General features: G+C 36.9%; 1 protein-coding gene across 4 annotated transcripts in view; it reads left to right on the top strand.

Moving 5' to 3' along the window:
* Window positions 1–425: 425 nt before the first annotated feature.
* fndc3a (fibronectin type III domain containing 3A) overlaps window positions 426–26541 on the top strand; it is a 56623-nt gene continuing 30507 nt past the window's right edge. The window contains exons 1-3 of one of the 4 annotated variants that reach the window (XM_008426371.3): window positions 426–872; window positions 5977–6120; window positions 23016–23091. In XM_008426371.3, the coding sequence (XP_008424593.2) occupies window positions 6010–6120; window positions 23016–23091 (187 nt within the window). In that variant the 5' untranslated portion in view covers window positions 426–872; window positions 5977–6009. Of the gene's footprint in view, window positions 873–5976; window positions 6121–20357; window positions 21132–21422; window positions 21583–23015; window positions 23092–26541 lie in introns of those variants that run through there. The other 3 variants (XM_017308326.2, XM_008426372.3, XM_008426370.3) reach the window with 3 other exon arrangements.

Below are 26541 nucleotides of genomic sequence, written 5' to 3' on the forward strand. Positions count from 1 at the left end.
CTAACATATATTACTGTTTTAACCTTTTACTTTTTGTAAATTTAGAACCTTAACCTTTTTTACTTGAATTCTTACCTGAATGAAGTTTGTGTGGGAAATGAGTAGCTATTTAGATTAGATTAAGATTTTTAAGAAAGCATACGATGTTTAGTTATTATACAGCAGAGAGTTACAAATGCAAATTAAAATAAAAGCTATCTCCCTTTGCACACATTTGTTTGTCTGTGGCTGACTTGGACGAACCGCTCTAAGACACGTCAACCATAGCGTCCCCCTTAAAATCAACAGAAAATTGCGCAAACAAACGAGGTTCATTAATTTCAGCACAAATTTACCCCACACGCGCCTGCGAAGGTAGTTAACCCCTGTATAACAACCTTGTGTATATTTTATTTTCGTTATCTTGGAATTAAAGGGGATTCGTCAGAGTTACTCGGTCGCGCATGCGCGCTAAGCTCCAGCAAGCAAAATTCCTGCTTTTTATTATTCGTGGAGCAAGGCTGCGGATGGAAAGTTATCTCGATAAAACTGACAGCTACGCTTTGTCGTCGTTGACTGGTTAGCCCTGATCTGATTAGGGCGCAGTTAGCACAGAGACGCCGTCGCTTACACGACGAGAAAAAAGCACATCATCATCATCTCGCGAACTATTTTGCTAGGTAGCATTAGGTAGCTAATGCTAGCATGACAAATTTAGCCTTTTCCTGTGTTTATCCAGGTAGCTAGCGAGGTCTCAGTCTCAGGTGTCGCAGAAGGTAGCTGGAGCTTGTAGCCTACTGACATTTAAAGGTTCCCAGGAAGAGCTTGTGTTGGAAACATCATTGTGCATCGGCGTGTCAGTCAAGACTGCTGCTGCTGTGCCAACTGACTGAGTGAGTAACATTAGCTGTAACATTCCCCACTTCTGCTGCGACAGTCAATAATGTATGAACCCCTCCCGTTTATTAAAGAAACTCTAAATTCACCGTAAGGTCATTATGTGTCAGTGTGCTGACTGAAAGGTTATGTTAGACTTGGATAATAGATAGCTATGACATAACGCTAAGTAGACACCTGTAGTCACTTCAGTTAGCTGCACGGTGGCTGCTTAACTTAGCTAACAAAATAAGAAGCACAGACCCTGAATTATGTTATTAGTGTTTTTATGACTTTAATGTTGATTAAAAATATTGTAGAGTCGCGAAGAGAGCAAAACAACAAGCCTATCTAATGGGTTCCCTGAATTGATGGCCAGCTGTTACATGTCTGCAGAACACATGATTTCCAGGTGTTGCAGCAGAACTTCAGCTTTAGGTTTGGGTTTCAGTAGAACTTTAAACAAACTCGAGGCAGTTTTTAGCTGAGTCGTGTGCCTTAATATTTGAGTTGGTAGTGGAACAGTTTTGGCATTGCTATTGTTCAGTTTAACAGACTGGGATGAGCTAAAGTATTAGCTTAAACGGCGTTGAAAAACATGTTGTTGTTTTTTTTACATGGTTGAAGGATTGGTTTCTGTTGGGTGAGTTGATCTATAGCATCGTTTTAGTTTAAAAAACGAGTTATTTACAGATGATTCACACAACATTAAAGTGAAACCAAGACTGTCAAGATGGGGGTTTAAAGACCTAAAGGAGTCTTAATGTTTTTCATTTTACTTAATTCATACACCTTTGTTAACGTATAAGTTAATATAATATTAAATTAAAGCAAGATACTACATTGCTTTCATTTATTTTTAAATGAAATATAGTTAAATCATACGGCTAATGTTCTGTTTATTTAAACTATCTGTAACTCGTGGCATATCAATGCCTTTTAAATCAGCTTATTCTTTATTTTTATTTTTTGGAACATACATAATGGAAGACATTATCTTACCACAGACCTTTTAAGTTTAAGTGATAAATTGAACTTGTGTTTGAAAAATGATTTTCATATGAATTCAAAGAAAATGATTGCAAAGTTCTGGTACGGTCACATCCTTATTTAGGATTCACTAAATCAAATAAAAAGATGCTCTTTAAGGGGGGGGAGTAGCTACTAATGTTGGCATAAATCAAGGAAATTGTCCACAAGCTGCAGCCAGAGATTTGCTAATAGTTGCATATGTATCTATAATTATAGGACTTAGTAGAATTCATTCCTGCAAAATTAAAAAATACTTACATTTCTGTTTGTAAAGCAAAGTTTTGGAGCAGATTGTGCAGTGACCTTATGCAATATTAATATTGACCAAAGTGAATAAGCAATACAATAGCATGGTTTCTGTGAAGTACAGAAATAAGAAACAAATTTGATTTGTTGTTCTGACTTGCATTTTATGTTAGATGTTATATATATTCAAACTCTCTTCAAGCATTGTATACAGTAGGGCTGCTTAGTTAAATTTATGTGGTTGCAATATTGTTAGTAAATGATGCAATGTCAGTATCAGTTATGATTAATGCACATTTCCCCTTCTCCTTTCGATTGTCACATTGCCTGACACCATCTAAAAAAACAAAACGGATTTCTTAGAATATTAAATTAACCATCAGGCAAGTTTGTGTGTGATGGTTAAAGTCAAAACAGCTACATTGTTGGATATACCTAGTCCCTCAATTTATGTTTAAATATGTGAGTAATTAGTAACCCAAAATCCCAAAAACTGCTTCATTCCAAAATTCATTAAAGGGATTCCCACAAAACTTTCTACACATAAGTTTTGATTAATTTTCTGTCTTTTAGTGGATAAAATAAATGTCTAATAACTCGTAACTATGTAGTCAACCCTTTGCAAGTTTATCTCAATATCCCTGTACACTGTGCAGCTAATGGGTGATCATCCAAGTACTATACAATGGATTTATTTGTCCTAGAAATATATTTGTTTATTGCAGCGAAATGCTTTGCAAGGTAAAGGTATTTGTAAAAAACAAGTTGTTTCATTGCCAAAAGCAACTTTTTAAATGCATTTTCCCCAGTAGTTGGATAGACTAATACTGTGCAGCCCTAATGGAGATGCTGAAGTACTCAGGAAGGCTGTGATGGTTTAAAAAAATGCTGAATAGGTGCAACATGTTCCAAGAAAATATGCCCCAAACTATTATGCGACCTACTGTTGGCCCTGTACACTGGCCATTATCTCCAGCTTGTCTACACAGCTCCAACTCACTCATTTTCTTTTTTTGCGGACAGTTCTCTGGTAACTCGAAAGATGGTTTTGCGTAAAAATCCCAGAAGTAGATTCAGAAGTTTCAGAAACTTTCAGACTGCCCCATCTGGCACCAACAACCACACCATGTTTAAAGTCCATTTAAATTCCTCTTCTTCCCCATTCGGATGCTCTCTTTAAACCTCAACAAGTCTTCACAACATCTTGATGTCTAAATGCACCGAGTTGTTTCCATGTGTATTGGTTGATGTTTGTGTCAACAAGCAGTTTGACTGATTTATCTAATTCGGTTGTGAGTGCTTTAAAATGTATTTACACCTGATTGAACTTTGTTTGCATATGTTTGTTTTAAAGACATAGTAACCAGAAAATAATTTTATTTTGGCTTGGTCCCGGTTCATACTAAATGGCGATCGAGCTTTAAAAAAGTATCCTCTACATCTGGTTCAAGGTGTCGACTGAAACTGTAACCGTAACCGAAAGGCAGCTGGTGTTTTTGTGGATGAACACGAAAAAAAGATATATATATATATATATATATATATAATCAGGGCAACAACAGATGTCGCCGCAGTTTGGCTACAGGAGTTATGTGTGTTGCGCGCTTTGACAGGAAGGGACTGAACTTTGGTTTTAGTGTATCATAGCCACAATAAGAATGCAACGTTTGAGTCAGCTGGTGTTTTTGTCTGGCTTTTATTAGAGGGTGGTGTAAAGGTTCATAGATAAATCGTTTTTATCCAGAAAGAGAGACTTGAGGGCAAGGCAGGAAATGGATGTATCTTGTATAACTGTCAAATAAGCAGTGATTTCACTAAAATGTAATCATATTGTGCAACTTTTAATTTTTTTTAAAGAATCAAACAGCAGATTTAGCATTTCTATTTACATAAAAAGCGTGCGGCCTTTTACGGACAAACAGTCTAATATTTGTAGAAGATTAATCCCAACAGATTGGAACCAGAGAGAAAGAACCGCCCCGTCTGCAGTTTATCTTGAAATCTGCTCGTAATACTTTGCTAATCTCATGTCAGTCCACACTTGTATGAATAGTTCCCTTAAATCTGTTTCATTCACCATTCGACTGCAAAATGACTTTGTTGTTTCAGCATAAGGAGGGGAGGGGCTAATCGAACAGATAAGCCAGATCACTGTGAGGTTTAGGGACGCATGCGCTGGAGTCCAATTAGGTTCAAGGACACATGCCACTGTTCTATGATGACGATTGTGTTTATTTGTTTGACGGAGTATTTAATATATCAGTGTTTTCTTACATGTTGCCCTGTGAGGATTTAGTCTGAAGTTTTACAGATTTGAATGTAGAACATTTTTATTCTTTGATTTAATAAGCCTATTTTTTTACCACTATAGACAGTGTGGCACCACTGCAAGCCTTTGCTCTTGTGTTTGTCATTTAAAGAGTGTGAGAAGACATTGGGTAGTATTAAGTGCTTGACTCAGCTGTGGGTGGGGAAGATACTTGGAAACTTCTCTTGAAATGAGGGGGTGAACAGTTTTCCATTTGCGGTTATTTAATTCTGATTTTTTTATTTTTATATCTGAAGTGTGCTTGCTTTCCTTCACACATTAAATAAAGCTCAAACAAACATCTACTTTTTTAAGACCTTTATTGATTACTTGATGTTAATCTGTCGTCGGAATAGTTTAAATGCAGAAATAAGGCCCCAAAATGGTGGTTGAAATAATAAAAGGTTAAAAATAAATCTCTAATAAGTCAGATACCTCTCACCTAACAGAGAGGAAGGGAGCTATTTCTTCTGTTCATTTATGAACTGCTCTGTTTTACTAGTTGGCTTGACTCATGGTTTGCCATATAATTTTATGGATATATGGATATAAAATAAAATGTAGCCATGTGATGAGAGGCTTCATTTCAGACAAGTTTATCTCTCTTAAATATTTTTGAGAATTTCTGGAAGTAATTAGAATGCTCAAATACCACATGTATTTCAATTTAACTGTGCATCATTTCATGAAAATTTTTATTATATCCCTGTTTCTGTTGCTTGTAGTTTTGCTACCCATTTGAGCTAACTGTTGCATTATTAGTCAGATTATAACCCCTGATTGAACCAAAATGACTAAATGACCTACTGGTAGACATTGTTTATTAAAAGTCCTATTTCCATGCAGAACACTACAAACATTACTTTTACTCATTGGTTCTGAGTGCATAATTGTTTATGAAGATTTTATTTTATTTTATTTTTTGTTTGTTTTCCACTAATACACTTTTTGCGTTTCCTGTTCAGGGCCTACCATCTTGTTTTGCAACTTGTATTTATTTGGACTTTGTCATGTCTGGTCAACACCCAGATGGGATGAAAAGTTTTGGAGGATACTTTCTGTCATATGTAATGTTATTTTGGTAAAGAAAAGAAAAAAAAAGAAAAAATCAATTAAGATCGTAATTGGTATAAAAAAAAATATATTTTCTTTTTAAGCTATATCTTCCGTGCCTAGTTTTAACCTATTTGACCAACTAATTTGTGTTGCACATCACAGGATGTGGCAAATGTTAGCACTTTGTTTGTGGTAAACCCACTTAACAAGAAAGCAGTAAGACATTTAAATGAAATTCTTAACTCTGTTCAGAGAAGAGTAGAAAGTTTTAAAAAAATAAACAGTGACTGCAGAAGTTTGTCACTGATCTCAGTGATTCACTCATTGCAACTTACTAACAGGCAGACAGAAACCACATCCCTTGCATGATCTGAGTAAATGTTCTTAGCAGCACATTCCAAATAATGTTCAAAACTGACACCTAAACCTTTGTCATTGACCAATTACTCTCCCTTTGATGATTGTCTTGTTTGTTGCAGCAGCACCTCTTCAGTGGTGTGAATGAGGGAGACATGGCAGACCGCACGCCACCTCTGGAGTCTGGCCAGCTTCTCAGCCCTGAACTCCCAATCCTGGCCTCACCACCACCCCCAGCCATGGTCAACGGAGAAGGTCCCCAGCAGGTAGACACACACATCTCTGTGCTCACTCACTAGCTCTCTGCTTTCAGTTGCTCTCATATCCAAATGCCTGGCATTTAGAGCTGTACTTTAATTTTGGAAAACCACTTTTCCAAAAGTTACCCATCAAAAAGGTTCTGAGTAGGGGACACTGATAAATCGGCCTTGATTTTCTTAATTTTGGGAGATCTGTGATCAGCCGAGATTTGTACAGCTGATATTATCCAACGATCAGGGATCATTTCAAGGATAGTCCATAGATTTAGTTGGGAAAATTTCATAAGATTAATGTTTTTCAGTTTAGCCATGTGAAAACCAATTTTGTTGTTTTGGATAATTGTGTCCAAGTTCTAATTAACCGGCTGTTAATTTGAGGTCAAAGCTTCACCTGCCATCATCAAAGGGTGACACCCTGCTGTTGAGAAGATTACTGCATGTAGTTATTGTACATGTTCACAGTTAATGTTATTCATTTCATCAGCCTATCTACTTAATACCATATCACATTGTTACCCATTTGTGCTCCTTCTTGGTTCTACCTCTACTTTCAGCACTGTCTCATGAAAGGCCAAACTTGACAAAAGCTGGACAATAACACGTTCTTCACACCCTCCGAGACACACTTGCACGCTGGTGAAACGAATAAAAGATGATAAAGGGAGAGATGGATAAAAAAGATGGATATATAAATTAAGAGAGATGTAAATACAGCACATATAAGATGAATACAGAACAAGCCATAGAAGTCCCCACAGGAGACACTGGAGGTGAATTAGAAGAATTTAGAGGCAATCTTCCTCTTTCATTATACCATCTACTTTCCGCAATGCCAACTCCCTCAACATGATGATGTCACCACTGTGCTTAACACTTTGGCTCCTCTGATTTTGAAACCTTTCTCTTTGCTTTTAGTCTGCTTACAGGTCAATGCATTGGAGTTACATTTGTGAGAAATTCTTTTATGTTCTGTCAGTGGCCTCAAGTTGGCAACTGGTGAACTGTGAAAGAAGAACGATAAATTTTCTTTTTTGTCAAGCATCCCTCATTGTTTTATATTTAGCTCTTGAAGTGGTTACACCAGGGGCAAAAAAAAAAGTGTAAGATTCTGTTGAGCGTTGCAGGGAAGCAGTGATGTGGTATTTGGTTGTTTGGATAAACCTGCAGGGGCCTGTGTGTCATTAAGAAAACACACAAGTGTTTGAAGCCCTGCATGTCGCGCTGTTTATCGACAGCAGAAAAATGTCATTGTTTGAATTAGTCTGATAGCTATTCATTAATTACCTTAACATTATTTATTTGACGACATGCCTCTTTGGGTAATGATTTCATTAAATTCTCAAAGATTCCTGCTTGGTAAGATAGAAAAATGCATTAACGGAGAGTGTTTTAAAAACATTTTGATCTTCCTTTTTATGAAACCCTTATGTTTTTTTTAAAGCTTTTTAACATGCTTAACAGGTTGTGTTCTTACTCAACTAAGTACTGAAACAAACCAAATGGATTTGCTGTCCTCATCAGTTTCTCACTGAACGGAGTTCATAGGCAGCAGCTGCACACTGCTAATGAACCGCATCTCTCTCAGTTTTGATAGCCGTTTTGCCATATATGTACATAATACTGGTTATCTCCCATCATGCCCCGTCAGTATCAGCGTGAGATTAAGCTATCCTGACAAGCCTGAGTGATTTCTTGTCATTTCGCTTGTCACTTGTTTGATTTGCGTCGGTTTTTTTGGGGGTTTTTTTCCCTCCTGATTTCCCGAGGATAGCAATGACCCCACAGTGATCTTTCAGTCATTTCCTCAGTCTTACTCCTGGCAAGGCTTGATAATATCACCACTGCCACATAAAACTGCCTTTCCACCCAGCCTCAGTCATTTTCCACTGTGGAAAAACCCACACCTGAATAAGGCTTTGTTCACTTGGAGATCAAATTTTGCTTGTTTTGTTCATTTGGGAGGGAGGTGTTCTCTGTGAATTCAGTTACCTTACCACCTCTCTCCCAAAGGTTTCCTGATTGCCTGAACATGCCCCTTGTGTGTGTTTACTCAGTTTTATGAGAGCTAAAGGAATAAAATGCTGTTGCCGCTTCCTGACTGTCATCATTACCACTCTGCTGCTCAGAGATTTTCCGACACAGCTAATATACGAATAACGCCTGTTTTTCTTTCCTCTTTTTAATCACCATTTTCAGTATTATCAGTATACAGTTAATTTTAAAGATTCAGGTACATGCATTTAGAAAGATCTAGTGTATAATTATAAAACTATTACATGTACAGCTTCTTTGTACCTTGCAAAAGAATTGGGCTATTTCACATACTGTCACTTTACAACCACTATTTTGAATACATTCTATGTAGATTTTTGTGACAGATCAAACACAAATTAGTGCTGAATTCCTAAATATAAGGGGGGGGGAAAAAACCATGGTTTAAGATTTGCATATGTATTCAAGCCCCCTTTGTTCTAAAACGTATAAATAAAATGGAGAAGTCTCCTAATTAGTAGTCTCCTGGCGTGCAATTTTATCTCTGGTCTGAACGAATGCTGCAGGTGGCTTTTGAAAACACGCCAGCCCCACAGAGAAGTATGGTGGCGACAGCATCATGCTGTGGGAATATTTTTCTTCAGCAAGGACAGGAAGGCCGGTAAGTTGGTAGTGAGACATCAGCGGAAAATTCATTAGAGGTTGAAAGGAGTTACAGTGGGGTGACTATTGTTAACTGGAAACGTGCAGACATGACCTGGTTTGCCGGTCTATCAGTCAAACCTCTCACCGAAAGGCAGAAGAGGACAGTGGTTGCTTTTTAGACCTTTGCTGAGGTAGATAAGATTCGCGGGTAAGATCGGCTTCACAAATAAGTATCCTCTGATTGCCTGTCTCCCAAAATTAAGGAAATCGGTGCACCCCAAATAATTAGATATGTTTTTCTATGTTTAAGGACATTATCAAATTCTTTTGTCTTTATTTATTGTAAAAAATAATTTAAACCTAGTCCTAATTTTAAATGCATTTATAAACATTGATCATTTGTATCAGAGTGGCAAATACAGATTTTTCTTTCTTATATAAAGTATATGCTATTGAGGAGGATGTAACTCTGCCAGCACACCAATTAGAGTGAAAAGTGGAGAGTGACATGTGGAGCAACCTTTTGGGCAGCATAATGTATGTGCTTTTCTTTGAAATGACGTCAGGACCAGATATTTCGGTCTGCATTTTCTAGGTCAGTAGTTTCCGTTCAAATTAGACATTTTCATCTTTGCTTTAGAATAGGCCAGACATTTAAAAGTTGCCTACATACTTAAAACCTTTGGAACAAAAAGCCTTTTGTTTTGAACTGCATAGTTTTAAAAATATCACATTCAGTGAGTCATGATGCATTCATTAAATCCTGTAAACTGGCTTTCAAAACTCTTTAGTTTGCATTTCTTTTTGGTTATTAACTGTAATTATCATCAAGGTATTTGCCTCAAGAAAGAAATAATCTAATGATGCACAACATGGCTGCTTAGAACTCTGCCTTATATAATTGATATTGTTATTTGTTGTTGCATACTATTAATAAATGCTTAGATTAGAAAACTGAACTTGTCTATTAGTAGCCTATAGGCTTAATACTTCCTAAAAAAAACATTTGGGATAAAAAAAAAAAGAATGAACACACTTTGAAACCCAGGACCTGATATCAGACAAATAAATTATGCCATTAGTTTTTATGTAGCACTATCCTGTTTGATTGATCATTACTGACTATGTAAAGTAATAGTCACTGTAAAGATGCAGCTTATTTATATGTGGTTACCTGGTTACTGTAGGCACTCTTTAGTGGTTATTGAGTGTAATTTGTAACTAGGCAACTGGGTTGGGCAATTAGTTGTAAAAAAAACATTATCTAGATTCTCAAATACACTTCAGCTCAGTTCTTAATCACCTCAGTTCTTAATCACCTACATGTGTGTTTGCTAGCTTTTTCATTCTTCCTTCACACGCTCACTTATTCTCGTTACAAAACTATAAATGCTACACCAGTTGGTTGGTTGATCATGTACCATGAAACAGACTTTATTCATTTATAAATCAGATTAGAGGGTTGCAAATGATTCATTCATACAGCTTGACGTATTTCATTTTGTATTCATAATATTACAGTCATGTGGCATGGCACTTACCTGGATTTTTTTTAAAAAGGAGTGCGTCTTGGCAGATGTTATACAGAGACCCTGTGACTTAGTGAATTATCAGTGTTGGCATCTCCTCAATTCATGTTTCTGGAGATATTTTTGCTGCAAACTGTTAAAAAGCTTAATTAGGTAGCCTAGTGTGCCATGCATATGACGGGTAAGGAACACACACTAAATATAAATTATATTTTAACCCATGAAACAGCATTAGATTATAAAAAGCTTGATGCTAGCTGTCAGCTTCTTCACACACCTTTATTAATCTGCATTCATTTCACTGCATAAGATTTCAAATATAGACATGACTCATGTAATGCATTTTTCATTATAATCTTCTGGCCATTGATGTCCAGTCACCTCCAAAAATGCTAAAATTAAATTGTGTGTTGCAAAATAAAAGCACTCACCCAAATACAGCATTCTGATGTACGCTGATCGATATTTTAGCTTGAGATTTTTTTTTTCACCCAGAAAAGTTTAAGCAAGGAGTTTATCAAACCTTTTAACTAATCTTTAAAGTGTTTCTGACAGGAGTTCATTCATTTCGGATAAGAACAGCACTGCTGATCCTGACAACACTGTTTGCAGATGTTTATTCCTCCTGTAGCCATCCAGGTAATAGCTGGTGGTTGAGGAGAGTCATGTGAGGTCAGAGAGTGGACCTTCAGGACAGATTGCTAAAGTAATGCAGATGAAAGGTCTCCACGTCCCAAAGTTGTTCCAAGGGAAAACTGTCCTCAGAATATTTTGTGTATTCCCTCCAGTATTTAGCAATGTTCGGTTGTTTTAATTGTTCAAGACCAACGTTGATATGCGTTCCTTTGATCAAAAACAGTGGATTATTATGCTGTCCAAGCTTATTCTTATACTCCTTCACAAACACCTAAATGTGTAAAGGTTGATAGCTGTTAAAAAATATAAATACCAAAGATCCTATTCTAATTAAGACACATGCTTGTGAATCTATATAATGAGTTTTGATGTTTGAGGGTTTTCAATAAAGGTGGTACATTTGAACATGCTGTTGGTCTGCATTGGAATTCCTTTTGAAAGGTTTTTTAAGGGGATTATTTTTGTTTTTCCTAATACCTCCACTTAAATCCTTCCCGTGTAGCTCAGTGTGTAGCGACATATTGAAAAAAGAAAAAGGAATCGTTTAGACCTTTTCCTATATTGCCATACCAACGTTTTTTCTTTCTTTTAACCAACAGTGGCATGTTCAGTTTGCTCATGGTTGCAACAGGTTTGCAGGCAGGGTTTGCTTATCCCACTGGTGATGTTGAAATCGATACTTAAGACAGCCTAATAAAGTATACAACATCCTGTTTTACGGTGTCCTGCTTTAAGGGCACCATGTGAGTCACACATCTAGGTTTTGAGCTCTGTATTGGTTGCTCTTTGGTTTTCACTTGACACATCTATATTTTGTACTGTTGAATAAAGTATCTCGTAAACTTCACTTTCTTATTGTGACTTTTAATATTCCAAGCCTTTGTTCGCTATTAATGTTGTTGCATCGTCTAAAGCTGGACTAAAAGAGAATAGACTCTGGACTTCATACAGTTTTAAAGTGGAGCTGGAGAAAATGTCAAAATGCAGTTTTCTAGTTTCTTAGGTCTGTTTAGATACTGTAGATTATAGTGAATGGGATGCTAAAACTCATTGTGAGTTATAGGGTGTTTGTGATGATCAGAGAGAGGGTCGAGTAAAATATGAGTACGCTGATAATGAGACCCAATGTTCTTAATTTTGGGAGATCTGCGATTCGCTGATACTGGCATGACAAAACCAATGTTATTCACTGATTTTTATATACCTCTGGAAAGGTTTGAAAATCAGCCACGGTCCCCTTTTGCTCTGCTGTGAGAGAGGGTTACCTGACAGAGCTGCCCACCAGATGCCGCACATTAACTGCATGGTGCAGTAGTTACCCCACTGTTGCCAACTTAGCAACTGCATTGCCGTGTTTAACAACTTTTCAGACAAAAACATCAGTATCGGTCAAAAACGTAATCGGCAGGTCAAGCATTTAAAGCAGTGGTGCTCAAAATCGGTCCTGGAGGGCCGGCATTCTGCATGCTTTAGTTCTCTCCCTGGTGGTATAACAACCTTTTCAGCATGTCAATGTTCTTCTTAGGCCTTCTAATGAGCCATCATTGGATCCAGGTGCGTTAAACTAGGGAAAGAACTAAAACATGTAGGATGCCGGCCCTCAAGGACCGACTATAGGCACCACTGGTTTTAAGATTGGTGATCGACCAGAAATCTACAATCAGTGCACCTCTACTAACATTTGTTAATTATAATCAGTATATCCATCACAATATTTAGCAATCATACTGAAGTTTAATCTTTTCCTGGTATTAGGAAAACATAAGATTTGTGAATTGTTCTATAAGGACAAAAAAATGTTAGTCTTTCTGCTTTGATGTCATAACAAATAAAGACCCTAAAACTAAGTAGTCAGTTTAGTAATCCATTTTTTACCTCGGCAATAAAGATTTTGTTGAAAACTTGTGTGGCAATTAGCTTATGTTTTCAACATGAATAAGCTGTATTGATAACACTGTTATAGACATAATAATCAGTAGTAATTTTGAATTAATTGTTCACATGAACTGAATATGTAAAATTTTGTCAGTACTGCTAAACCTTAATATTTTACTATGCAAGAGGATAATAAAAAAAAGCACATTTGCAATGTTTATGTTTAACCTTTCAGCCATTTTCTTTCTGGGAATTGAATGTAACGTAGGCGTGCTGTTTGTCTGATAAGGTGCGTAAATATCATGACGGCTGGAGAGTGAGGAGCAGGGATTACAGGAGGGGTCTGGGCCCTGACGGAATGAGGCAAGACGGTGGCGACAGTGAAGTGAATTCACTGCGATAGCTGACCCCCTTGGTTTCTGACCTTTTAGTTATAGAAGCAGGGAGGACAGAATATTCTTTGTACTTGTGTTTTTTGTTTTTTTTTTAATCCAAATCTTTGGCTTTGATATTAACGCTCCATTGGACCAATTATTCTGAGTCAGAAAGGAAGCTCTTGTCTTGGGGTCATTACCTGAGATGATTCCTTTTAAGAGATGACTTTGGCTACAGGATGAATCACTGCTTCCTGCCCCCCCCCTTTGGTTTTTCCTGCGCTTGCCGTTTTGGTTTGGAGCTAAATAGGTAACAGATGAATCGGTCTGCTTCTGTCAATGTTTAAGCCTCACTAATGGCTTTAGCACTTAGCGGTTGGCTGTGCTGATGGATATGTATATTTTCTCCCATTTTGTTCATTACTCTAATTTGTTGGTGCCTAGATTTAACGTTTTAAAACTTTTATGCTTGTTTTTTTTTTGTTCTCCTCTTTTGATGTATTTTAGGACTTTGCTTACTGCCTGAAAACACATTTGTGTTGCCTCATGTTGTTGGCTTCTTATCAAACAGAATCTGTTTAAAAGTCCTTTCAAATGGACTATGATTGATGGATTACAAAAAACAGTGAATACTCGGATGGGATATTAATGAACTTTAACACCTTCTTAGTTTAAACAAAATCTGCACAAAGTGAGGTGACATTTACGACCAAATATATATAGACATGTTTTTTCGCTCAGTTGTGAGTAAACGCAACATATCGTGACTTGAGCTAGGCAAAGAACACAGTCATAAATGTTTACTCTGCTTGTGGCTACGCATTATGTGTGGGCTAATGTTACAGTGGGATAGTGAGACCTGACTCTTAATTTAGCTGTATTTAGCACCGGCCTTGTACGTGGTAACCAGACAGACGAGACAGAACCCTGGACGCGTTCCCTTTACAAGTGACCAGAGGGCTTGAGATGTTGTGACAAATATGCAACCCACTCTTCTTGTCTCCTGGTAGGCCTCTGAATCATCTGCAATGGCGGGGGTGAGCCCACTGTTTGTCAACTGTTGCAAGGAGGAGGGTAATTTGTGACTCAGCAGGGTTTAGGGCACCTTGTTTAAGTCAGTAAAGCAAACCATATCAGCTTAGCTGCTGTGAAAAAGGAATGTTTTAGACACTCCATCCAATTTCTGTAATGGTGGTAAAATGCTTACTTCAGTTTGTTTGTGTCAAAAATTCACAAATGTACAACCAGGTCAGATTTTCTCGTTGCGAAGAAACGAGACACCAGACATGGTGAATCAAAGTGAACAGGTTTTTAAGTATCTTCCACTGCTATCCTCACTAGCATGTTGTAGGTGGAATGCACAAACTCAATCGGTGCCAAAATATTCCAACTTCTTTAGTAGTTGGTTGGTAGTACTCATTTAAGATGCACTTAAATGAGTACGCACCTTACAAATTGTAATGTATAGGGCTCAAGGACACGTAGATGAGCACACTTGTTGATGCATATTCACGTTAACAATTTACGTTCTGTATGTCAGGTTTGATCATTTTGGTATTTGAGTTGGTTAGAGAACATTGGAATAAAAAAACATTTTTATATAAAAAATAAAGAACAATTTCCCAAGTTTTATTTCCTTATTAGAATAGAGTTTTAAAGTAGTTCCATATTTCTTAACTGTTTTCTATTCAAATGCCAAATTCCTACTTTTTTATTATTATTGCATTTTATTAGGAAATAAAGATAATTCAAAAAGTCTTTATTGATTATGAAATAATCTAGTCCAGCTTTTCCTATAGTGCTTAGACGTCCAAGTTTTATGGATCTGGAAACAGAGCTGATCTGTGCTTATCTAGATGCCAAAAAGCCCTGCAAGATATCCCTTTAGCACACTGCTGAATCAGAGACAAAGCTCCGATTCTCTTAAGTTATTAGATTGACTTACCTTGACTCAGATTTCCAAAAGGCTGCCAGCTTTTTTTAAAATCTTGCATGCCCTGGTCACAGAGGTTAAAAGCTCAGAAGCATAAAACTGAGCATCTTTGCGGTAAAACAATCCACCTTCTAAATATTTACTGATGTCTTTGTCCCTGTTTAATAGAAGCAACCTGAATGAACAGTTGACATGCCTCCATTGAACATATTAACGGAAGCTTTTGTGGTTCCTTTGGCATCACTTCCAACAGCTCACTGATGCTGATAACAACTAACGGCATCTTCTTTCTTCAAAAAACACCAAAGTATTTGCTTATTGCACTCAAGGGTGGGCATTTATCTCATCAATTATTATATATCATGATAACTTACTTATCATGATAATTTGGATTTATTGTTATAAGGATAAATTCCAATTAAAATTTAAAAACCACCTAAAACTATCTGTATTGTCGGAATTCCTTTTACCATTATCTCCATCCATTTTCTATAAAAAGATCAATAAAAAATAAGTTTAAAAATATGATTAAATGAAGGAACTGTTTGCACTTTCACTATGTAAATCACGCTTCATTATGTGACTGGTATGCCAAAGAAACATGTTACAATTGGGAATGTTTTTTTCAGAGCAGTACTTCTGTTTGTGGGGCTATAATTGCTGGAGTTGGAGCTACACCCATACAGCTACCTAAAGAAGAAGTAATAAATTGCTCTTATCGCCACTTTTATCGTTATCACAATGTACCACAAGATTGCTATAAAATGTTTAATTTCTTATCAGCTTCACTTTATTTTACTACATCTTTACTTTAGCTTTGACTAAATATGTGAATAAAGTTACCATGAGATACTGCTCATTGACTATGTTTAATATCTTTCTGCTAAAAAAAATTACAAAATGCTGTGTCAAATTAATACTTTTGTATTAATAAAAAATAAATAAATAAAATGGTTGGACCAACTACTAGAGATTTTTGCCCCAAATGTTCTACCTGTTCCCATGTGTAACACGTCCAGGGGATCCTGCAGGGTTAAGGATTATCAAATTGCTTTGAATCATCCCTGCACACGTAAGTATACGCCATCAGCTGCAGGGAGATTGCGTCGGTTCCTGGTTAGTTCCGACCCTGGCAGGATTTTCCCTGTGTCATTTGGCTCTCGTTTCCTGTCCACCCAGCTGCTACGCTGCATCAACGCACAGTAAACAATTAGGAGGAACAAATAGTGAGAAACCCGAACTCTGAGTCACCGGTGGCTGAGAAACGTCAGAGCTAACTGTCATGAGCAGAGAACAGGCCCATCCTCAGGGGTATTAAAACATGGCAGTGGCCACCTGGATGACACTGTGTGTTAACTGATCCTCGCACTCTTTGCATAAAAGTTATACTTGGATGCAAATCTCTGCAGTGTGGAGAATAAGAATTAGCCTTTGGACAATGCAATCTAGACGTTTTTGGCTAGACTTTTTCCATTCTAAGCTAAAAAAAAAATTAATTGAATGTGTTCATGAGTCTGAATCTCAGTACTTGGTTGTCTGTGTAAATCTTGTGAAATTAGCTTTGCAGAATCTTAACCTATTTTCTGTACAAGTTAAGTCATCATTCGAGAAAATACTAAAAGTTCAAGTACTTGGCAGTTTTGTTTCAGCTTGAAAGGGGCTGTAAACGGTTAGCTTGTGTTTGCCAACTGCAGTTATCTGGAGGGGAACTTCCCCTATCTGCGAAGATATAAATGATTTGCTATCGTTTTTTTCTTGTTCTGTTTTTCTACTTTTTTGTCTTCTGAACACCTCTTAAACTGCTGAAGGGACATTTCTTCTGTATGAGATCTTTAAAATTTTAATTGAGCAGGTTTGTCCTGAAGACTAGGATGAAATCATAGGGATGATTATATGTCCCTTTCTTTTTGATGTTAAAGAATAAAATTATTTTGGGGATCACATTTTTCAGTATTTGACCAGTCATACACCATTAGCAGAGAATTGGCCAAATCTGACCTTTGGCCAATTGATGGGGCATTTTAATTTATTTTAAAATGACTTGCCAGACAATACTTTAATAAATCAGGTAGTTGTTTTGGTCCTCATAAGAGTAGGCTGATATTGATTTAGATTTCAAGAAAATTGTAGAGAGGTGCATGTATTTTGTCTAAAAATACATCCACAGGTGACACGTTTTTTGTTAGATTGCTTTCAATTTTAATAAGGACAATAATTCTCTTTAGCTACTTAATAATCTTCCAAAGCACATGTCCAAGATTAGCGAACAGCCATGACCTAATAACATACATGGTAACACCAATGTTTTCATGTATGAGATTATGTAATTCATAACTAAAACAGGAAAGTTGTGATTATTTGTACTGCTCCAAAATAGTTATGTTAGTAATAGTTCATCTTGATAATTGCAAAAATGTAGAAATGGTGCTTGCTTAATTTAGCAGTAGTTTTCTTGAGCTTTTTTTTCTTCTTCTTTTCGCATAGAAAGTCATACTTTCCTGTTTTCCAGTCCAGGTGTTCAGATGTTTATGCATTTACATTTATGCTTATCATAAAGCAACTAGCAGTGGTGTTGCTGCACCTTTCAGGTTCGTCTTCTGGACGGTATACTGGACATGCCCGGGCAACTCCTGTAACTCGCCTCTTAGGGGAAATCTAAACCTGGTGTAGCCATACAGTTTTTCCTTTCAAAGGTAGTGTGTTTGTTTGAATATTGTTCTTCCTGTGTGTTTTTTGAAATGCCACCTTCCAGTGTAAACAGCAGCTAATAAATTTCCATAAAAACTGCAGAATTTATTTCAAGTGCTACTAAGTGCTCATTGAAGATTTTATAATTACAGTGAGAGGTAAAGTGGTATGTGAGTGTTAGTGGGGGGTTTGACTTGGGTAAAAATGGTTAAAGGCAAACACACACATTCAAAAACTAAGGGAACAAATTAGACAAGGGTCATTTCCAGAGATTTAATTCAAGTGCTGATTCCGTTGTGGTCTTTGGCATTAAACCAGACTTGGTATTTAACAGTCGGAACACTGTTTCTTCTTTTTTTATTATTTTTTTTTTTACTTTCTCTCTTTGGTGGTCCAGAGCAATGAACTTCTTGTTTATAGATACTAACAGGTTCTCTCGTGAGACTCGTGATTAAAAATCCACAGTCAGTGTAGCGTGTCTGTCTGATCTAATCCAAAATAAGTAAGAAAATAAAATAACAAAAGCATATATTGTATGCTCTTTTTCTTGCATATACTTTTTGATTTGCTGATGCATAACATAGAGAATAAAATGTTGGTAGATTTGTCTTGAAATGTTGCAACACTAAGTAAACAGAACTGCACCCTGTTGGGGTTACTTATAGAAACGGAGGAAAACACGTAGTTATTCAATATAGCATCAATATATTTTAGATATAACATGTGGAACCTGATGGATTACTTAAGTTCCACTTTTGATCTTGCTTGACTTAAAAACCAAAAAACCCTGTATAAATGAGTAGTCTAAAATAACAACCGCCCACAGCCTCCATATTTATGCTTTGAAATAGGTGTTTTATATTTTGCTATTCAAGTTTGTGGTTGTTGTATGTGTTTTATTGGGATTTTACGAGCTAGAGCGAAATAAAAGCATTTAATAATTGTGCAGTGGAAAAGAAATGAATTGTTTACAAGTAAAAATCTGAAAAGTGTGTGCTGTATTTGTTTTGTCAGGAATTTGTCATCCAAACTATTTATGGATTTAGTCCACCTGTATGTAATTAACGCTCGGCTTCATGTAGTTGCTCTGGAAGTGCTGGTGGTTTGTCACAGAACACATTAGAAGGTGAAGGAGCACATCTGTCAGGGGTAAGATTGTGACAACGGTATAAGTAGGCGTAGGCATGAAATGTTAATTCTGCTTGTGATTGTGCATATTCTTATTTTAAATATGTTTTATTTATTTATTTTGAGGACACATTTATACCATTTTGCTGCACAAGCAGTCTAATACAATCTTCCAGCAGTGCACCAAGTTACCCTAAAATTTTTTGGCTCAGGCCAATAAAAGAAGGGGGCAAAAGGAGAATGGAGACATTAGGTTTTTTTTTTTGTGCAAAAGTTAATGGTTTATTCAGACTTGTTTGAGGAATTGCAACTTGAATTTAAATTATCAAATTAATCTATGATGAAAAGTAAAATCTTGCTAACTTTTTTAATGTTTTCTTAAATGATTCATGTTAAGTAAATTTAAAGTGACAGCTAAAGTTACAATGGGTCAGATTTTATTGTGCAGCTCCAATGCAAATATATGCAAATTTCAAGTAAACTTAAAAAAATGTTTTTCACTAATGTTTTTAATCCACGATGGTTACCATTTTTTGTGGCCCTTTGGGAATATGAACTCCTTTGCCAATCTGTTCAATGGTTGGAAAAGAAGACGATCAATGAGAGAAATTTCCTGTGGTAGCTAATAAAAATCACACATTTCTTATTTCTATAAAAAAGTCATTTAACTTCCTCCAAATTATCCACCACTTTGTTTTAGCTCATCACCTAAGATACTGGGTAATATAGCAGTGTGTTAAAGGGTATTAGTACATGGCAATGTATTAAGTAAATTCTGAGATTATTTACCAAATTAGATTGTAAATGTATTGAACACTATTTAAAGTCTTGTGAATGGGTCTACTGTGCAAACTGTTAACATTCCTCTTCCATAATTAATCTGACTATATTTCCCCGAGGTCCTTTTACCCTCCAAGCGCTACTGCTTACGGGTTTCTATTTCTCGCTTTTCTTTTCTGTAATTGCATCAATCAGTATTATTCGTTGTCTCAGCAGTAAAACAAACTAATGCCATTTTGTAGAACAGTTTCGTGCACCTTTCATTCAGCAGTATCATTGACGCAGGGTACATGCCAACTTGACAAACACTGATCAGGTGATCAACACTGTCACTTTAAGATCCCGTCCATTCAGAGTAAATGAGGGCAGATGTTGAGGAACTAAGCACTTTCAAGCTGCATGCGCCGTAACTATCCAAATAACTCCTTTGTTTTGACGGATAGCGTGCTGCTTTACGATCTTTGAAGACGTTTGAGAAACTCAAGGCTGCAGCTGTCACAAGCAGCGGAGTTCTGCAACTCCACCTCGACTCTGAATCGATCAGGAGCGTTAGGAGGATGTAAGCATGCCGCTCTGTGAGAGAGAGAGAGAGAGAGAGAGAGAGAGAGAGAGCGCAAGCCAGGGGGAAGTGTGAGGGGGAGGGAGAGTCAGGAGAGAGCGAGGCAGAGGGACTATAGCGTAGTCATATTTTTCAGCCTCAGAAGCTGCGTGGGTTGCTCAGCTCTCTCATGCAATTGTTGTTGTTGTTGTGAAAAAAGACAGAACAATGGACTCCCCACGCCATGGACCCCTTATACCTTTACTGGCTCAGCAGTGCTGTGATTACACCCTGATGGAATGCTATTGAAATGAGGCACGTTAAGGAGCACAGCAGGCATTAGCTGAGCTGGCGCGTAGTCTGTGAAAGAGGCAAAGAAGGAAACAGAATAGCAAAGTGAAAAGTCTTTCTCCTTCTTCATCCTCTCCTCTTGGGCTCATCTTGCCGTCTCTTCCTCTTCCGAAGAGTGGCCAGCACTGATAAGGTTCCTCAATCCGTTCTGGTAAAGACGTCGCTGTGGATTGTTGAAAGGGTTGCTGTGGATACTTGCAGCAGGGAGGCTGCTGCAGCGTGTGCCGCGGTTGGAGCAGATGCAGCTGAGCCAAGCTGAGCAACCATGAGTTTCACGCTACGCTTTACATAAAGGGCTTCATCCAGCGCAGGAAACCGAGCCTCCAGGGTGTTTTTTTTTTCGGTCTCTTCCTGGACTGAGTACCAGGAGTAGATGAAAGTGAAGACCGCAAAAGATGAGCTTAAAAGAAAAACAGATGCGTTAGCGTCGCAGGCCATGTGATCCCCGGGTGAAGTTCTGGAGGGTCGGGTAGACCCTGAAGCATATTTTCCTGTCTTTGACGGCGTGAATAGTGATGCTTGAATGAGGGAAAGCAATGCGGGGAACAGTAAGTAGCTGTAAGATTTTTTTTAATTTTTTTTATTTATAGAAACAAAATCTTTCTCCTTTTTTTAAAAATTGATTTTAACTGTAACTTCCGGTTGAAAACAAGGTCAGTTTTAATTTTTTGTTGCATTTATATCTAAATAATTAAAGCAAGCAAGAATCGCACACATGTTCCTGAATGAAGCGCTCAGACTCTGATTGAATTAGACTTCCTCGCCCCTCCCACCATCGCACTACACACACTGCTGACGCTGCTTTGTGTGGGTTTGTATGACCGTTTGAGACTCGGTGTGTGGCAGTCAAAAGGCTCCTTCCTATCGTCCCTGAACACATGAATGGGAGCAGTGTCAGAGATGGAGGTGCTGATGATTTCAGTGTTTGAAGACAACCACAGACAAAGCCCTTTGCCAGAGGAGTGTAGATTCTATGATCGCGACTTCCACAAGAGTGAGGTACCAACGAGCGCCCACACACAGCGCCAGGCAACAAAAGCCTTGTTATGCATATACATGACTTTACAAAGAAAAGCTAATTGAAGGATATCTTTTGTGGATGTATTTTTTATGTTTAATCAAAAGGGTTATGTCTAATAAAATTGTATCTGGGTGCCCGTCCTGGTCATTTGCATGAGTCAAATTGCATGGTTTCGTTTCTCACAGTGAATGTGATGGAGCTTTGACTGAAGAGTGATATGACATTTATAGCTGCGTGGAGCTGAGATTTTTTGATTGATTTTCCTTGTTCAGTTTCTTTGCTTTTTGTGACTTTGTGTACGGATTGAGCTTTACAATGCTGATTTCTGGTTTTATCTGAAGTCAGATCTTTCATTTCCAATTTGACTAAGATTTTTCTATTCTTTTTAAAAGGAATAACAAAGCAAAGGAAAATGCAGTGTTGTAGTGCCTAATGGAGGAGATGGCAGTGAATCAAACTGAATATTAAGGATTTAATTTCAAAGCATATTCCGAACTTTTACCTGATATCCATTCAAATACTTAAATGTCTTAAGACCTTATTTTAAGTAAAACTTATTTATTTACTCATATTTTTAAAAAAATAATCTGTGCATTACTGTCTTGGCAAGCAGTTTGTGTTTCACTTGGAGAATTTGTCTTTTATCTGTGATCATCATATTTCTTCCACCCCTACTAAAGGCCTTAAATCTATGAACTCCCAGCATTTTCAATCTACAAACAACCAACAGCATACATTATAAAGGGCTTTTTTTTTTTTTTTTTTTTTTTACATTTAACCACCAGATAAATATACGTTATTTATATTCAAATATAAAAAATTTTCAGGGACAGTGAGTAATTTTGATAACAAAGCAAAAGAAAATGACAATCATCATCTAGCTTTTAACACTTTAATGAATGATGGAGGTGTGGAAGTTCTTAAAGGGACAGGCCAATTTCAAAGTATTGGATACATTTTATAACAACTGAAGGTAACAGTTACTTGATTGTGCTATAAATGGCGATATGTGCCGGAAAATACCTTTAACACCCGTTTGAGAGATAAAGTTGAGGCACAAATTCTTCTGTTTGGGATTTATTAGTTGTCCAATAATGAATAATTATTGAAGATGTTATTTCCATTAATTTACTCTTCTTTACTCTATAAAAGATGGGAATATGATGAAGGTTCTTTGACAGAGGTGATACTTCTGAGTCCAACAAAATGAAGGAATTACATTATTTTTATTGGTCTGGCGCACTGACTGCATTATAACATTTTTACTGATCTCAAGAAAGTACATGCTATATCCATTGATTCAGTTATAGACCAAACGTGGTGGGAATTCTCAGATATGATGAATTTTATAAATGTGGGAAATAAATCACACTTTCTGTATTTGTAAACTAAATGTCTTGTTTCTTTGTAGGTAATCCTGGTGCAGGTAAACCCAGGTGAGGCCTTCACTATACGACGAGAGGATGGTCAGTTTCAATGTATTACAGGTAAGAGACCAGTTGTCTTTGGTAATTTACAATGTAAATTTGAGCGTTTTATTGCATGCCTGTAACATAAAAATATGTAAGAAGAAACATAGTTCTTCTGAATAGTTAGTTCACAATAATCTTGGTGAACATTCACTTCAGCATAAATTGAATGTCTGGGTGAATTTCATTCCTTAATTCCTCCGTGCAATTTCAAAATGTCGATGATGAGTCATGTACTTTACCCAGTAACAAGAGAGAAGATGCTAAATACAACAGTGGTGTAGCGCTGTAGACATCAAGCTAATGCTGAGTGCAGTTAATTACTTATTGTATGTTTTCTCTTTTCTTTTGTTTCAAAACAATAAACCTTTATCATTCTTGTGGTGCAACATAGCCACCGACCAGTCAGGGTGACCAATCCTGGTCATAATTTTATGCCTGGGTGTTATATTTGCATTGTTACTTGTCAAACAAAAGATATATAATTAGAAAGTATGAAGCAGCAACCAGTTGCACTGAATTATCAAAGAAACTGGAAAGACTATTCTCAGATAAACTGAGCTGCACATTTTCACACTTTTATCAGGACTGCAAGAATTTGTACCATTTGTACCACAGTGGAAATGACTGAAAATCAACAATATCTGTGCATCAGATAAATCATGTTGAGAAACATGTTCACTGGTGGATTTAAGCCAGTATGAGAACTTCAACAGTGAAATCCTTGAGAAAAACTGGCACCTTTTCTCATTATTTACACAAAGAAGGAAAATGAGGTCTAAAACAGAAAACAAGCATTTATTCATAGTGCTTCTGATATAGTATGTTGATATTAATGCTGTCTGTACATTTTCATTTAATGTTGTGATGCATGCTTAAGCACACTTGCTAATATAGTGTTTCCAGTAGGGATGCACACGTATGAAAAATTTGGACCAATATTGATATCCGATATGAAAGTTTCTGTTATAGCAGATAACTATTTATTATTTATATTACATATTTTTCACTATTTTTGCTGACTTCACCACTGCTTCTCTGCTTCTCCACTTTAAACTCTCCACAATTATGTACTGCATCACTTTCGGTGTCACATGACCAAACAAATACCACATGACCAACTTCCTCTCGTCCCCCTCCAGAAACAAATGGCAATAAGATGGAAATAAGTATTGCTTATTTATCAGACCTACACAAAATGTTATGTTAAGCTCAGTTACAGCCTATAAGTGAGAGGGCAGCCCCCACCACCATCATTTTTTTAAAATCTCGGTACATCTTGATACCGGTTACACTTAATCGGATGGTTTCCTATTCCCCAATATGCTAATGCCTACTTTAGGTAGATGTAAAGCGATATTGATGCTCATGGAGTGATTGGAACATAAGCAAAACAAAATATGTTGCAAATGCTTCCATCTAAAACCTGCAACACACAGGATTCAGCAATAATATTGAAATCTGATGTTTTCTTCTCAGCAGGAATTTTGTAGAGTCTCCAGTTCTTAATTTGCTTTTAAAAGCTTTTACATTTTCTGTTATTATGTGAAAAGTGATAATTCTGCTATGTTTATCATCAAAGCCTGTATGATTGTGCAGAGCAGACTGCATTACATGGATAATTGATCTGAATAATCATCCTCCCCCGGAGGAAGCAAATAATGCCCAAAAATTAACAGCTGATCCTGATACATTGACTTGTATGTGTTGGAAAAACGATATGCTTTTGGTAAATTGTCAAACACTAATCTGATGTGGTAAATATTTTTTTACTCAATCTTTATTTTACAAAAGTCATTGTGTCCTAAAGTCACTGTTGTACAGATTATTGTACGGCTTTTAGAAAAGCTGTGCTCAGGATGCAATAAGGCAAGTTTTTTTTCTTTTTCTTTTTTCTTTTACAGAAATGAAAATCTTAGCAGCAATAAAGTCTCAGCTCTGAGCCGGCACACTGTGATAATTGCATCCTATGATTTGAGCCATTAGAGAAAATGGTGCATCTTAAAAAAATATTATGCAACACATTTTAATGGAATTATATAATGTTTTTAAATAATGAGTTAACCATACATGACACATGAATGAATGCATTTTTAACGAATTATGTTTAAGTCTTTTTAAAATTGACATTTAAGTCTTTTTACAAGTCTACACATGTATCAAGAAGTGCTTGTGCTGTGATATCTGGCAATATCAAAGCCCTACAATATTTCTTGTCTAAATGGGAACTCCCATCGGGAGTGCCCTGGTGTGCCGTCTCAAATAACGCGTGCCAATTGGTACTTTCAACACTAAAGACTGCTGCCACTGAGCTGATTACTGGTCTTCATGTACGGATAGTTTTATCTGTAGTTTAGACACTATTGGCCTGATGCTGCTGGTGTTTAATAGAAAATAACATTTGTTCTTACTTCATTGAGTATTAACCTTGAATCTGTCTTGTGAAATGCAAGCTGGTTTCTGTCAACATGACTTAATTTGGTCAGGGTCAGAAACTATTTTAAGCATCTTAACGATGGTATGTTTTAATCCTCGACACACTGAATGTATGTCTGACTCTAATACTTTAGCCAAAACAGGAGCAATTCTTGATGTGCATGTTGTATTGACCAAGTGAAAGAACGAAGACCGCCTGTCGGGCTTCCCAACAACCTCTGGTCAAAAAGCCTTAGTATGTGATTTAATGTTGTTGATGTAAAAATGGGAGACTTAGTAATGGAAGGGAGACTTGTTTATTGCTTATCTGGTTGCTCTTTAAGAGTGTTTTCACTGGTAGACTGTTCGATTGAGAACCAAAATTGCAACGTTTGATACATTTTCAATCGGTGTGGTTCGCTTCCACAAAAAGCAAGCCACATAAAACGAACCAAACCTTTTGAGAAACCTGTTTACACTCTTGCATGTGGTGGCGCTGCACCAAGAATCCCTGAAAGAAATGGCATGAAAACCTTGGAAGAAGACTCTGAGCTCAACAAAATAAAGGAAAATGGAATGACTTCTGGATTTAGCACAAGTCATTTCTCCTGCTAGCACTAAACACGCGTGCGTGCTTTGGTTTCATTTGCCAAGAATGCTTTGTTATAGTCTGCTTCCTGCTTTTGAAACAGTCTCCAGTACACTTGCATTCACATACTCATTCAAACTGCATTGGAGTTCAATTCAACCAATCCAAGACCTAGGTTTTTAGGAGAGCCAGGTTTCACTTTTTTTTTAACCTCCATCAGAGCTTTATTACACATTCACACTTCCCCAAATTAACTAGACTCTCTAGGGAAACAAACTAGAGTTCAATTAAAGCAAAAATAAACAAGGATGGTGTGAATATACCCTAAGAAGGAAAACCCTACAAGTCTAATTCTGAAGTCTCGTAAACTCTAAAGAAACTGATCTGTAAAAGTTTTCCTTCGCTCTGTTCTGCAAAAGTTGTTCAGTTTCTCAGCACATAAAATTTACATTGTGCTTCTAATC

This window comes from Poecilia reticulata, chromosome 13, assembly GCF_904066995.2.
Source record: "Poecilia reticulata chromosome 13, P_reticulata-male-v2, whole genome shotgun sequence".
In the NCBI taxonomy this organism is placed as follows: domain Eukaryota; kingdom Metazoa; phylum Chordata; class Actinopteri; order Cyprinodontiformes; family Poeciliidae; genus Poecilia; species Poecilia reticulata.